Source organism: Artibeus jamaicensis, unplaced genomic scaffold (genome assembly GCF_021234435.1).
Source record: "Artibeus jamaicensis isolate MK-2021 breed Jamaican fruit bat unplaced genomic scaffold, CSHL_Jam_final contig_387, whole genome shotgun sequence".
Lineage (NCBI taxonomy): Eukaryota > Metazoa > Chordata > Mammalia > Chiroptera > Phyllostomidae > Artibeus > Artibeus jamaicensis.
This window is the reverse complement of record NW_026521812.1, coordinates 39,905,795-39,917,924: the sequence shown is the minus strand read 5'-3', so window position 1 is coordinate 39,917,924 and position 12,130 is coordinate 39,905,795. Positions and strand designations below refer to the sequence as shown.

The window sequence follows — 12,130 nt, the reverse complement described above, 5'->3', positions numbered from 1 at the left end:
AACAGAACAAACCCCCAGAAAAAGAACTAAACAAAATGGAGATAACTAATCTATCAGATGCAGAGTTCAAAACACTGGTGTTCAGGATGCTCGAAGAACTCACTGAGTACAGCAAAGACATAAGGAAAGAAATGAAGGTTACAGTAAGTAAAATAAAGAAAAATCTACAGGGAACCAATAGTTGAGAGGATGAAACCAGAATCAGATCAATGATTTGGAACACAAGGAAGGAAAAAGCATTCAATCAGTACAGCAGGAACAAAAAAGAATTAAAAAAATATTGAGGATAGGTTTAGGAACCTCTGGGACAACTTTAAATGAGCCAACATCCGAATCATCAGGGTGCCAGAAGGAGAAGTGGAGGAGCAAGAAATCGAAAACTTATTTTGAAAAAATAATGAAAGAAAACTTCCTTAATTTGGCAAAGGAAATACACATAAGTCCAGGAAGCACAGAGTCCCAAACAAGTTGGACCCAAAGAGGAACACACCAAGACACATCATAATTAAAGTGCCAAAGATTAAAGATAAAGAGAGAATCTTAAAAGCAGCAAGAGAGAAGCAGAGTTACCTATAAACGAGTTCCCCTAAGACCATCAGCTGATTTCTCAAAAGAAATTTTGCAGGCTAGAAAGGACTGGCAAGACATATTCAAAGTGATGAAAAGCAAGGACCTACAACCTACATTACTCTGTCCAGCAAAGCTATCATTTAGAATTAAAGGGCAGATAAAGTGCTTCCCAGATAAGGTAATGGTAAAGGAATTCATCATCACCAAACCATAATTATGTGAGATAATAAAGGGACTTACTTAGAAAAAGAAAAGATCAAATCTATGAACATTAAAAGAGCAATAAATTCACAACTATCAACAACTGAATCCAAAAAAACAAACTAAGCAAACAACCAAAACGGGTATAGAATCACAGATACGGAGATCATTTGGAGGTTTATCAGTTGGGGCGAGGGGAAAGGGGGAGAATGGGGGAAAAAGTGCAGGGATTAGGAAATAAATTTGGTGGGTACAAAATAGGGTGATGTCAAGAATAGTATAGGAAATGGAGAAGCCAATGAACTTAAATGCATGACTCATGGACATGAACTGAGGGGGGTATTGCTGGAGGGAAGGGGGTTAACTGGGTGGAGGGGGCAAATGGGTAAAATATTGGGACAACTGTAATAGCATAATAAAATATATTTTAAAAACATCATAATTTATAGCACACTTTCAATACCCTCTTTAGACTATGTGTGTTCATTCACTGCTAAGCTACTGTGAACAATGAGCTTGTTCCTTTAACAAAAACCACACTAATCCGGATCCTCTAGGCCACAGTGAAGGGAGAATTTCTATGTGAGGAAGAGTAGCTGGACCTGAAAGCCCTAACTGTTATTCTCTCTGTTGTCAATGGAGAAGGATTTGGGAATATTTTAAATAGCAAGTAGGCTCCTTAAGCCAGTGAAAATCTGTTTGTTAATTGTAATAAAGCATGAAAATTCATGGCTATGAAATGTGGAAATTATTAGGTAAATACTGTATTTTCCTGTGTATAATGTACATTCACATTTGTGGTGCAAACTATGAGAAAAAATTATTTTGTTTTAATTTTTAAATTCAATTATTTATTTATTTAAACTTAGGTAGTTGTTTCTTATATTACAAAGAAATTTCAGCATTTATTTTTGGACATATTATAGTACAAGAAATTTTATGTAAGAATTACAAACATAAGAAACACAAGGTATTTCGGATACTACCCATGTATAATAGGTAACCCTATTTTTCCCTCAAAAAATTGGGCAAAACCGTGCATATTATACACAACAAAGTACGGTCTATATTGTGACTTAAAATAAAAACTACAACTCTGTTAGGTAAGCTGGCTATAAAAGCAAACTCTAACTACTATAAAGGACACATGGACAAAACCAACAGGGAGGGTGGAAGCAAGGGAGGGAGGTGGGTTTGGAGCGGGTGGGGAGAAAAGGCAGACGACTGTAACTGAAAAACAACAAAATAATCTTTTTTAAAGGCAAACTCTATCTACCATAGCACATATTTGCATATTAGAAAAAAACAAAAACAGTACAATAATGATGCCTATCAAACGGCCTAAAGTTTGATGGACACTTTGGTGAGTTGCATATCTACTTCAATAAAATTAAGACAACAACTGGAAGGGTCACTTACTTAAAAATAGTAAATTAGACTCATGGTTTGCTAATATTTTTTTAAAGATGCTATTTGTTTTTTAGAGAGGGGGGAAGGGAGGGAAAAAGAGAGGGAAACATCAACCAGTTCCTTCTTGCATGCTCCCAACCCAGTACCTGGCCCACAACCAGCTGTGTGTTCTGACTGGAAATCCAACTGGTTTACAGACTGGCGATCAATCCACTGAGCCACACCAGCCAGGGCTGGTTTGCTGAATTGACATGAAATGTTATCAAGAGCCCAGTATGCTTTTGTAGACACTGTTTAAAAAGCTCAAAAAAATTTCTTTTCCTTGTAACTGATTTTTAGTTAACTACTTTGAAGTAAGAGTGGAAAAAGAAAAAAGCTAAAGTATTGAGATAGTATCTCTCCTTCAGTGAAAAAATATATTAGAAATTTTGGTTTTATAATTGTTTTCAAGAGGCAGCATTTACAAAGTCTGACCAACTCAATACTGGTGTATACTGTTTTTAATAATACACCAAAGCATGCATTAAGGTAAATTTTAAAGTTTCATTGAGATGAAACTCTTAACAAAAAGGCCTCATATCACAGCTATCCAGGATTACACGTCCTCCATGATCTCACTCATGTGAGACTCAATTCCTTTATGTGATTTCCCCAAATCCTCTAGGACATCCTGATTTTTCCGCCTTTGATTTATTTTTCTTATGCTTATTGTACCAATCATCTTTAGTATCATCTTATTAAAAGGAGCTGTATTATAAATTTGTAAGATATATGTCCTGTAAATGTTATGCTTCCAACAGATTATAGGCTACCAGAGAGCAGAAACCAGCAGTACTTTCTTACATTCAATACAGAGTCCATTAATTCATTCAATAGTTACCTCACACCTACCACTTGCCAGGCTTATGCTAGGAACTAAAGATCCAGTAGTGAGTTAGAAAAACAGAAACTATAAGCCCTAATGGAAATTAGAGTTTAAAGGACAACAGGCATTAATCAAATACAAAGAATGTGAAATAGAAACTCTGGTAAGTGTTTCAAGGAGAGCGATACAGTGCTATGAGAGTGTATAAATGGAGGGGTCAGAAAGCCACTGCCAGGAATATTAAGATCTGAAAGATAAGTAGAAGTTAACATGAGGTGGCACTCCAGGCAGAGGCATTAGAATACGCAAAAGCTTTGAGGCAAGAGGAGGCACAGTAAGTTAAGGAAACCACTGTAGCTAAAGCAGTGTGTAAAGATGCAAGAGCTATAATAACCCATTCTTACCTTTGTTAATAGTTCTCTATTTATTTTGAAATTTATAGTCCCTTGACCAGTGCTGATTTCACTCACCACTGTGTCACATTTTAGCTGAAAAGACAACAAATGAAGTAAAACAGGTATGTTATAAAATAAGCCTAACAAGAGTGGTAGTTCTAAAACTATCAGATTTTCAACTGTCCAAAGGCAGCAGGCGGGTCATTTCTCTCAGTCATTATATCTGAACCTGGGCCTTAAGCTAGTCCTTTAAGGTAATCATTCTACTTGGGTAAACACGTTTTCTTCTTTTCCCGACGACAACAGTATTCTGTATTTTGAATCTCTCCCTCTTCTCATTCTCTCACCTTGAATTCTCCATCTGACATGGAAGAACGAGAGCACCACTTTACGCCCACCTTACGTACCTGGGTGGGCACTGAACTTTTTTTATTTCACCCACCTTTCAAGAGGGCCACAGAACATGCCATTCTGTCAGGGCCTATGCTAAATCACTTGTACCAACACATAAAGTATAATTGGTATTCAATGAGTATGCCTTAAAATTTTAACCGACTATTCAAAAGCACCTAATATACCCATGGAAGTTGAAGGAATACCTGTTGTCAATGAAAAGCCAGTAGTTTTTAAGACTAAATATTGTAATCAGAATGGTTCTATTCCTGGTATAATTCATGATAAAAACCTGGGATGGTTCTTGATCAAATAAATATTTACTCAACTACCAAATATCCTTTATCATTCTCATTTTTCAAACATTGTTTTCTGTGATAATGACTTTTACTATTCTAGTTCTATAGGGTACCCAGACACCTCTTTTGTATCACATATAATAACCTTATTTAAAAAAAAACACCTTGTCCAACACCTGCCTTTTCTGATGGCATTACACTAACAATTTGGTCATTGTCTACAATTCTATTACCCCTTTAGATACCAAACTTAACAGAAAAATTAGAAATTAAAGAGGTTTATTAAATCATCTAACTGCTTTCTCTCTACAACCATGATTCTATTTCCATCAAATCATTTCTTCTCATATTTTAATGATCATCTTCTCAGAAACTCATTCTAAAAAGTGCAACCCACTGCTCTAATTTATCAACCTTGTTCTCCTAAATTTCAAAGTCCATCCAGCTTCAACATGAAATTTTAATTATCACTTCAGTCCTCCTGTAAGCAGTTAAACAAAAAATTGAACACTGTCAGCTCAAAAGGAATGGTCTATAACTAAATTGAAAAATCACCCTAATCTTATAGTATACGGGTAAAATGAAGTGACATTTTCCAAGGTGCCTTTAACATAGTAACATTAATTCAGTATTATCGCTGAGATAACTTGAGTATTTTTTCTTTAAAAGAATAAGTGTATTACAAAGTCAAAAAAGTAATAGTCCTAAAGTACCTTTTCTGCCAGTCTTGTAGCTTGAACATGAATATCTGGTCTTGAATGGTCATTGTTCTCCAACAGAGAATTCACAGAAAGCTGAAAATCAGCTATTTCTCTAAAGACGGACATTGAAATAGGAAAATATTGTTATTACTCTACAAATATTACTAGTATGACCAAAAAAGGGACTAATCAATATGGGTTCTCCACACTGACACAATTTTATAAGAAAAAGGTTGTTACACTTTCAATATATAAAGCAAAGAAATTAGAAATATAATAACCTTGTATATTTATTTAGAATTTTATCTTTATCATCTTTTTTTTTTTTTAAAGATTTTATTTATTTATCTTCAGACGGGAAGGGAAGGAGAGAGGGAGAGAAACATCAATGTATGGTTGCCTTTTGTGCATCTCCTGCTGGGAACTGGCCTGCAGGGAACAGATATGCAACCCAGGCATGTGCCCTGACTGGGAATCAAACCGTGATTGTCTGGTTCGCAGGCCCTCAATCCACTGAGCTACACCAGCCAGGGCTTAAAGATGTAATTCTTAAATGTGAAAAGTCAGATCTGAAAACATTCCAAATATATATCAGCTGGGGAGCATTACAGTATTATTTAGCCATCGTTAAACGTGATACTTATAAAAAAAAAAAAGAATGTCAAAGGAAAGGATTAAAGAATCATACATACAGTAGTTTTATAACTATGTTTTCTTAAAGGCTGCCAGATACGTTCAAAGAGAAAATGTGAAAATATACCAACTTGCTAATACCAGATATCTTAACACAGTAAGACTAATGGGAATTTTTTTTCTCTTCTTATACTTCTATATTTTCCTACATTTCCTTAAAACTATGTTTTGCTTTTGGGATAGAAAAACAAATTAATTTAAAAAAACCTTTAAAAAGACATAACATCTAGACTATGAAAAGCAGTAGCTGTCAAAATAAGCCACTGTGAAGCAGGAGAGTGGGTAGGGGTATTTACTGTCATTGGCACATGGCCAGTTCTTTGTTTCATTTTGGAGCTTCCAATTATATACCTACAAAGAACTTTTTGCTCTATTTAAAGATGTAATTTTGAATGTGAATTACATAAAAAGTCAGAACTGAAAACATTCTAAATGTTTCCATTTAGAAACAAAACTGACTATGTATCAATGACAGTGATTGATAGGTACATAGGGGTCATTAATCTATTTCTTCTAATTTAATATTTAATAAATGTAATTAAATTAGTATTAATAACTTAATATTACTAAATATTAATAAGTTGATGTTTAAGTTTAAAATAGTTTAGAAAGCAACAGCTACTTTCGCACTACTTCTGAGGAGCTGCTGCTATTATACTAGAGTGAAATCCCTGGACTTGAGCACTACTGGCTTGTAACAATTACTAATCCTCTCTACTATGATCAGTCCTAACAGAAGTTCTACCATAGCTGAAAATACAACTGAATTAGGAGACCTAAGCAAATTGACTCATACCTCATTTAATTAGCTACAGTAACAAAAACATCATTTCTTAATCTCCTGGTACTTAAGAGCATTTTAGAATAAAGTTAGAAATACGGAACAAGTTAGGCTCGGTTTTAGTACTCCAAAAGACAGTTGAGTTATGACAAAGCATTTGTTTTAAATAATATGTTTAAATGTAATATGTAGAATTTTAGACTTGTAGCCTAGAAAAATTTAGGTCCTCTTCAATATTTATTTTCTATTAACCACAGTTTTAGTATTTCAGATTGTTTAAATGCAGCTACCAAAAGGAGCTCCAGGCAGGTAAACGAATCTTATTCAAAAGATGGTCCAAGGCAGATCAGTTTATTAAAGGCCTTTGAAACATAAGAGAAAAACAGAGATAATCCCATGATTAGGCAGAATGTCATTTATAGTTTTTATGAAATAGGTAATCAGTTTAGAATAGCACATCAATTTATATATAATTATAAGTTGTCTTAGCTCAGTGGTTGCCTTGTTCTTAGAGTTCAATATGGAGGAAGTTGTAGGAGGCCACTTTTAAGATGCTCTCTTTTTATAATGCCATGTGTAGCTTTCTTTTCTTTTTTCACTTATCTCTTTGTCCTATTCTGGGAGCAAGAATATTTATCCTACTCTTATTTAAAATCCTGTCAAAGGGGATAAAACATAAGGACATATGATAGTGATGGTTATATCTTTATATTTTTCTGAAGCTTAGGGCTTAAATGCTTACTATACAGTTAATTTCTTGTCATTATTAATTGACTCAGAGAGTATTTTATCCAAATGTTACAGTTTTCTAGCCAAATAATAAACACTTATCATTTAGAATGACCAAAGTCACAAAGAGATAGATATGTCCCTGCATCCAGCAAGGCAACTATTGGTTGCATGTAGTCTTAACCAATAGTTCTCTGTATCATTGAGAGTACTCAAATGGAGACAAGAAAAGAACCCACAAATAAAAAACAAATACCCCCTGCCCCAAAAAACCCTAGCAGGTAAATATTGCACAATGGCATTCAAGCAACAGATAGGTGTATAATCTCTAAAAACCTTTCAACACCAAACTTAGTTCTTTTATTTGCTATTACAGAATGAAATCTGAACCCCATTCTTCATTCTTCTTTAAGACTTTGCCATAATTATAGTTAACAGCATAAATAAATATCAAAACAACACAAGCATACTACTATGGTTAATTTCAAGGACTACTCTGTAAATTGAAGGATCACTTTTTTTTTGTATATTTACAGAGTCAGCAACATTTTAAATTGTTACAAATATACTTAACTCTTTTCTGGAAATTGGAACAGCAGATATTGACTTGATCAAGTTTTCTGGTGGAAGATCCAATACTCTGGAAAGCTAAAAATAGAGAAAAACAAAACGGGGCATAATTATTAATATATTTGTTCCAGATTCAATGGAATACTACTCAGCAGTAAAAGGGATATTGAGACACGTAACTAAATGAACCTCAAATGCACTATGCTGAGTGATAAAAGTCATTCAAAAGGCTACATACATTAAGATTCGATTTATTTAAAATTCTGGAAAACCCCAAACTGTAAGGATGAACAGACCAGTGGTTGTCAGAGATTGAGAGTGAGAGGGTTTGATGATAAGAAACACACATAATTGTTCTCTCTTCCCCAAAATGAATTTTTTATGTGTATTTTAAAATATGTTATTTTTAAAAAGGAGATAAACCATGGAGGAACCAAATGTAATTCATTTTATTTACTCATAAAGTATTTAATTGAGTACCCATTTTGTGCCAGACCCTGTTCTAGGAATTGGGGATACGGCAATGAACAAGAGACAAAAATCTCATGGCACTTAAATATATACAAGCAAGCAAACAAATATTGAGAGGAAAATCTGATCCCCAGGCCCTATTAAAGGTTTAGCAGAACAGCAAGGGTGGGGATATTTGTATTTTTGAAAAGCTCCTCGAATGACTGAAATGCATGGTTACCCAGCCAGAGTTGCAAACTACTGTCCTAGTCAATCCCCTTTATTGACTCATTCTTACATGACAGGCACATCTTACATGCCTTAATTTTTCCTTGGAATAATCCCATGACTTTCACACTATTATACTTTATCTCATGAATGATGAAAATGAAATACAAGAATTTATGTAACTGGCTTCAGTGGAAAAGTCCGAATGTGAACACAAGCAATCTAAAACATGAACCTACACTAAACCTCCGTGTCATACCTACATCCTTTCAATGAGAAATTATTAAAAACAGTGAAATAGCAGTACAGCCATAGTGAAATTAAAACTGTTTTCATCTTTCTTCCCCGCATTCTCAATTTTCATGAAGCCTTTGCAATGGACAAACCATGGCTGTTGAGGGAGAAGACAAAGGAGAAATGAGGTAAACAGGAAAAGAATGTGAAAAGAAATCTTCAGAGTTGTTTGTAATGATTCCTAATAGGAGTAAAACTAAAACCACTGTCTCCTGACTAGTAACATTACTCTGAAATTGTAAAAAAAACTTTGTTAAATTTCACAAACGTTAAAAAAAAAAAGTTGAAACTTGCAGACCTGGAAGAGCTGTCATGTATTTTTAAGATGCTGTGTTCATTTCTGCTTTGATCTAGTATATGTTGACTTTTAAGTACATAGGAAGTCTGGTTCTCCATCAGCAAATACACTAGATAGGCAGAGTCCAAAGATATAAACTTCGGAAGTGATAGCCAAGGAAGGATATAGCATATTCTGAAGAGGAATGGATGTAGCCTGTTTGGCTATGCTCCTAACTTGAATTGACAACCCTCACTAATACCCCAAATCTAAAGGTATTCCTCTCGTTATGAATAGGAGATGCTACAGAGCTTTGGGAGAGAATTAGTAAAAAGAGAAATGAATTCCAGCACCTTTAAGCAGAAGTGAAGATTCCAGGACAGCACACTGAGAGCCTCCCCAGTGGAAACACAACACTCGTACATTCCCCAATTACAGGAAATAAATTTTGATTTGGTGTTGCATGTGCAGTGAGAATCAGAGGAGGAACTTCCATGCAAAGATGGAAAAATATCAGGGCTGGGTAGCAAAAATCTAATATGCCAAGTCAGAGTTCAGGAATCTATGTACAGTTCACCACGGCCTACTGGAGAGACAAAAGAGGAATGCAGAGCTGCAGAGTTTATATTTTTATAACCACAGAAGTGAGGTGCACCTAGAACAAATCTGAAATGGAGAGTGAGGAAATCACCTGCACAATGCAGGAAAAAATACAAAATTTGGGTAGAGCTCACAAGCCTGAGCAAGAGGAAAAAGAATAAGCATCGCGAACAGGCTAAGGGGGGGGAGGGGGAGGGGAGAGCGCTCAAGCACACACTCTTATTGAAGAGGGGAAGAAAAAGAGAAGGAATGTGGTATACAGGAGACCAAAGAACTCTTATCTAGAAGAAAAATATAACCTAATGAAGACACAGACATTCTTCATAAGTGCTTCAACATTTGTAAATACAATAAACAAGAACTAAAAGACAAGACAAACAGAATGAGATAAAAAGGAAGTCTAAAAATTAAATAAATTGATAAAACATTTTAATACAGAATGATTAAGAAACAAAGGAAGAAAACAGTCATAATTAAAAATAAAAATATGACACAAGTTCTAAAATAATTAGAGAATACAGTTGTTATAAAAACATAAAGTAACCAGAGAAAGATAAAACAACTGCATAAAGATAACCCAACCTTAGGATACTTGGTGTCCCTAAAATATAAAAAGAGCAGCAAAGAAGCAAGAGGAAGATGGATACACTGGTTTGCCAGCAGCAAATACATAAGGATAGAGACAAAGTCCAAAGCCACTCTTCAAAAAGTGATAGCCAAAGAAAGATATAAAACATTCTGAAGCAAAGTAGAACAGCTTTATTTTTAACAGAGGGCATCCTAACTTGGTTTCACTCATATGAAGCCATAGAGATAAATCATCTACTCCCCCCCAAAATTAAAAGTATTTGTAGATATATATCTTGGTTCCTTCTAAAGCAGGTCCTGAGAAAAGGATTATATGCAGGTAGTTCATTTGGAAGGTGACTCCTAAGGGCAGAAGTGATGACTGGGGAGAGTAAAAGAAAGCAGAAAAAGTTAACACAGGATTGTGCTATCAAGGTCACTGCTATAGGCACTGGGGGCTTAATTTCCGCTACTACCTCCTAAGAAGTATACACAGTGTCTATCAAGATTGTCTATCCCAAAATAGGAGCTTCTATCCCCCAGTGACTGGGGGCTGTGCTTGATATTAACTCAGGCACATTTGAGCTGAAAATGGGCAGGGACCAGCAGGCTTTCAGATTGAACGGGATGCTGTGAGCAGTGAGTGAATTGAAGCACATGTGAAACTGTTTGCACAAGTGGTAGCTGGAATCACAGGTGTGACCAAGTGATGGGGGGGTAATAGGGCATCATATTCAACAAAAGAAAAAACCCTGAAGTAAGAACCAAATCTAAACTGTAGTATGTTAAGTCAATGACATGACACTCAGCAGTAAACTGAAAGAACTAAACCTCCATGCATCATTATAGATCTTTTTTTAAAAATTGAGGCAAACAAACAAAACTCCAAGTTGCAGAAGGATAATTACAGTTTGATGACCACTTATATACAATTCAATAACTGAAAAATAAATTTGTGCAAATATTATTAAAATCTCCTGGTTAATCATCCCTGCAAATTCTCTTTTCTCATATATGAGGTTTTGTGTTTGCTGTATCTGTGCATGTCACTTACAAGCTATGAATGCATACCAATTAGTAATGGGTACATGAAAATTATATTCTTCATGATTCAATATTTCATTAAAAAAGAAACAAACTGAATATACAGATCAAAGTAAACTACTGTCAGAAAAATGTAACAGAAAATTAATGCTGAACTACATCTGGATAACTTTAAATGAAAAAATCCAGAGGTGAAAAAAATGCACTTGTATAGCCTTGTTACCTAATCACAAAGAACGTGAACTGGTTAAAGCAAATAATTTAGCAATAATACTATACAGGACTAGATTCATCCACTAGAGAAGTTGCAGACTGGTATGTTTGTTTCACCTGCTCAGTTGTTGTTTTTATTTCTAAAGTAAAGATTTTTTTATTATTTTCTAAATCTATTTTGATATCATTTCTAAACATGCTAATTTTCTAGTGATTAAGGAAGTCTCCTTTTGAAACATCCAGGGTTATTTTATCTGAGAAGTCATAAATTTCTTTTAAAAAAAGTAGTTAAAAAATAAAGCAGCATGAACCCTTTTTTTTTTTTGGGGGGGGGGGAGAGGGGTTTTTGTTTGTTGTGTGCGGTTCTCGTGCGTGGGAGTGGTTGCTTTAAAAAATCTATAAAGAAATCCAGCCACTCAAGCCACATACTAGGAAAAGCACTGGCAGTAAGCGTCTATTCAATTTAATATAAAATGAACAGGAGAAAAGTTAGGTGTGCAGATAGGTTAATAAACAGACTATGAGTGTTACAAACTTTGAGTGAGAAAGTTACCCAGATAAATTCTAAAGTCTTCCTATCTGCCATGGGTTGATACTGTCTAAATTTGAAACATCAAGATTTTAAAGAAACACTCCAAGTTGTAACAATCTGCATAATCTTTTAACTGCAGAGGACTCGTTTAGGAAATACATCAATAATTCTTTGCATTGCAATTTGGTTTCTTTTTCTTTCATTATATTCAAGCAAAACTATGTTTAACACTTTTTTCTGTAAAACAGCATTTAAGTTATGGATGATACATGGGGAATCCTAACATTATTACACTTTTAGTAGTTGGAGGTTTTTCAT

The 12,130-nt window shown here is 34.7% G+C and overlaps 1 protein-coding gene across 4 annotated transcripts in view; it reads right to left on the bottom strand.

The window, feature by feature from the left end:
- Nucleotides 1-12,130, bottom strand: part of RARS2 (arginyl-tRNA synthetase 2, mitochondrial) — a 79,471-nt gene that overhangs the window by 62,847 nt on the left and 4,494 nt on the right. For all 4 annotated transcript variants that reach the window (XM_053664846.1, XM_037143842.2, XM_053664844.1 and 1 more), the window contains exons 2-4: nt 7,612-7,685; nt 4,847-4,946; nt 3,451-3,534 (exon numbers count right to left, since the gene is read on the bottom strand). In XM_053664846.1, coding sequence (XP_053520821.1) covers nt 3,451-3,534; nt 4,847-4,946; nt 7,612-7,685 — 258 coding nt within the window. The remainder of the gene's footprint in view (nt 1-3,450; nt 3,535-4,846; nt 4,947-7,611; nt 7,686-12,130) is intronic.